This window comes from Odontomachus brunneus, unplaced genomic scaffold (genome assembly GCF_010583005.1).
Source record: "Odontomachus brunneus isolate Ranch 3 - 2012 unplaced genomic scaffold, Obru_v1 Obru_scaffold_262, whole genome shotgun sequence".
Lineage (NCBI taxonomy): Eukaryota > Metazoa > Arthropoda > Insecta > Hymenoptera > Formicidae > Odontomachus > Odontomachus brunneus.
The window spans coordinates 78397-82126 of record NW_022639712.1 but is presented as its reverse complement, the minus strand read 5'-3'; the positions used below and the strand labels follow the sequence as shown (position 1 = coordinate 82126).

The 3730-nt window shown below is 30.8% G+C and overlaps 1 protein-coding gene across 1 annotated transcript in view; it reads left to right on the top strand.

Annotated features, from left to right (window-relative positions):
- LOC116852913 overlaps positions 1-2623 on the top strand; it is a 26401-nt gene extending 23778 nt beyond the window's left edge. Inside the window, exons 2-3 of the mRNA XM_032833704.1 lie at positions 136-291; positions 451-2623. Coding sequence (XP_032689595.1) covers positions 1674-2597 — 924 coding nt within the window. The 5' untranslated portion in view covers positions 136-291; positions 451-1673 and the 3' untranslated portion in view covers positions 2598-2623. The remainder of the gene's footprint in view (positions 1-135; positions 292-450) is intronic.
- Positions 2624-3730: the final 1107 nt, after the last annotated feature.

The following is a 3730-nucleotide window of genomic DNA, read 5'->3' as shown; positions in this document are numbered from 1 at the left end:
ATATATATATATATATATATATATATATATATATATATATATATATATATATATATATTGCGGTAGTAATAATGCCAATATTGTTATAATTTTTTGAATATCACTTTTATGTCTGTCACTCATTAACAAAACAAGGGGGAACAAGTAGCTTTGACGGCATGTACTTTAGATTGGCACCTTCTTCCGGATGTAAAAGCGCGGGCACTAATTTTAATCATTCTCATGTCAAATAAGCCAATGAAACTTAAGGCAGGCAATTTCGTGGAGTTATCCTTTAGGACATTCGGGTCCGTAAGTAATATAACCTTCGTTTTTAAAGTACGGTCCTTTTATTTTCATATATAATCTATGTGAATTCCTTAATTCATGTATGTTTAAAAGTTTTTATATGTGAATATTATTTTTTTTGTTAAATAGAAAAGCGGTTAACACAAGTAAATTATATTTTAGGTTATTAAGACGGCCATGGGTTATTTAAATCTCCTTCGATCAGTTGTTGAGTGAGTGACAATATATATTGCCCAAAAAGATATGGCATAAAAAAATACAAACAAAAGTAAGTGAAATTTGCGTTAGTGGTACTCCGCAAAAAATCACGCGTAGATTAAATTTTTACTTTGATAGATAAAGTGTCTTGCAAGTAGAAAATAAATCACACGTCCACGTTTTTAGGAAATAATAAAGTTATGAAGTTATAAAACAAAATTCTAATAGTGACTTCGTATAACAGATATTTCATCTTTGATATTAAAAAGAATTAATGTTCTCACAATGATTGTTCACAGTAAAGGTCATTCTAATTTCACTCAATTCTGTCTATAAATTTTAATGCCATAATTCTTTTCAGTAGATATTTACTCATAGGTAAATAAGTGTAGAATCGGAAGTGTCATTGAGTAAACAAAGTTGAAATAAAAATAGTTAGTTATCAAAAATATAGAGAAATCCCTTTTTTAATCTCAGAGGATATCGTAGAAATAAATTTATTTATTTTGCGGCTAATCACGAAAGCATATCACTATGATTCCAATATTCGATAAATATATTTAATTCTCTTAATTTGTGTTTTATTTTCTTATTCAGTTATGTGATTATTATTACTTTGATCAAATCTAAGAACTGTTTTAATGTAAAATGACTTTGCCACTGATTTTCTCCTAAAGAAAAGAAATAGAAAAGTTAAAGACTAAATTTTACTAACTGTTGTTGTAAGTAATTTTTTGGACGTAAAACTATATATGATTTTTCTATCCAGAAGGAAAACTTCTCTTCCATATAATATAGGAAACTCAAAATAAAAGTTACGACCAATACCTCTTCCATAGAAAAATGCTTATCTAAATTTAATTTGTTATTCAAAGAAAGATTTATACCTGAATATTTTATAATATTTTTCAGAAGGGATATGGTTATTCACCTTCTTCTTAGTACAAATTGTATTTGTAAAGCCATTCTGTTTAAAGTCAATGGCCGTTTGGTATTGTTGCGATATCAATAACAACACTTCCTCGTATGGTTTCAACTTGTTCAATATTTGAAATAAAGCTAGAAAAACTTTCTTCTTGTATAACTCAAAAATAGACTAGCCTGTGAGATTTCCCTCGATGTTTCCATGCGTGCATTGTTAACGATTTGCACTGTCTACCCTTTCAAATGTACTAGCACGCAAGCGCATGCAGCTATTAAACTCTGCTCGAAGTGGAAAGCAGCTACTCCGAATAGACGAGAAGGAGAAGCGGTGGTCTTCACATCACTTTATATATTTCGAAACTCGAAAGTTCTGTTATATAAATTCAAGTCGAACATTATTCATAATGTTTATCAATGAAAACTACGAGCACGATATAAACTATACATACGAATTGAATCGTTTTATTTTTTCTCTTTTGGGCATTTGGCCGTACGCGCAAACAAACTTCTGGCTTCTTCAGAAGCTACAAAGGGCCGCATTGTTTTTTGTATTTTATCTTCTTCTCAGTTGCGATCTAATTTCTACACTCCTTTATATATTCATGGTGCAGAAGGAGACTCGCGCGAGAATTAAAATAATGGCCGTGGTTATATTCACGATTGTGTCGATTCTCAAGTACAGTAATCTACTGTACATGAAGAATCAAATGAGAAGTTGCATGGCATGTGTCGAGAAGGATTTTCAAAATGTCATCAGCCCGACTGCTCGTAATACGATGCTCTTCCATGCGAGAACTGGCAGACGTTTGTTGATCTTATGCAGTATATTCATGTATGGCTCCGGGATGACGTATCGAACACTTTTACCGTTGTCAAGAGGGAAAATCGTCACTGCTCAGAATATTACGATTAGACCCTTGCCGAGTCCTGCTTATTATATAGTGTTTGATCCGCAGATCAGTCCGGCTTACGAGATTGTGTTCTTGGTACAGTGTTTGACGGGTCTCCTCAGGTATACGATCACAGTGGCAGGTTGCGGCATTGCGGCGCTCTTCACGATGCATATTGTGGCACAATTGGACATCTTAATGACGCTAATGAACAACTTGACAATCGAACATGAGTTTGAGAATGTGGACAAGAAGTTATCTGTCATCGTACAGCATCAAATAAGAACGCGAAAGTAACAACCGTTTGTTTCTGCATGTATCAACACGCACATTTTATCTCAATGATGTAGCTACATTTGTCAATTAGTAGCTACATTTTGTTTGAAGCATATATATATATATATATATATATTTATATAAATTTTATATATTAAATTTTAATTTATAAATTAATAAATTTTAAATTTATAAATTTTAATTTGTAAATTTATATAAATTTTATATTTTAATTTATATATTAAGTATATATATATATATATATATATATATATATATATATATATATATATATATATATATATATATATTTGTTGTTATTATCGTATCAGCTAGAATGGCATATTATGTAGTATTTTAGTACGATGAATATTTTTCTGTGCGGTGTATATTTGATTGTTTTGGGAGAGTGGGACTTATATTTGTCTTACAATGGCTTCCAGTTTTTTGGATATGGTGCAAAACGTTATATATTTTTCGAGTTTTGTAGAACTCATGACATGTACTTCTATGATATGTCTCATAATATATTGCTTAATTATGGTATGTAGAAATCTATACATAAAATATATGCGTATATATATGACGATATTATAATGATAAATAATATAATTTGCTTATACAGGAATGGGAGAACAGCAATACCGTTGCTATGTGTACGTATTTTATTTCAGTGATATCATTGGTTTTCAATATATTTGTATATTGTTTTATTGGTGAGCAGCTCTCTGAAAAGGTAAGTATATTAAGTTTCGTGATGCGTACTGCTATATATATTGCGGTGGTAATAATGCCAATATCGCTATGCCGCTATACTTTTTCAAATATCACTCTGATATGTGTCATTCATTAACGAGGGGGAACAAGTAGCTTTGACGGCATGTACGTTAGATTGGCACCTTCTTCCGGAAGGAAAAGCGCGGGCACTAATTTTAATCATACTTATGTCAAATAAACCAGTAAAACTTAAGGCAGGAAATTTCATGGAGTTATCCTTTAGGACATTTGGGTCCGTAAGTAGTATTTTCGCTCAAAAAATAGAGTAAGTATAGTTCCCATTTTCTTCGTATGCAATACGTGTGAATTTATTAATTCAAACATGCCTGAAACTCCTTAATGTATATATATATATATATATATATATATATATATAT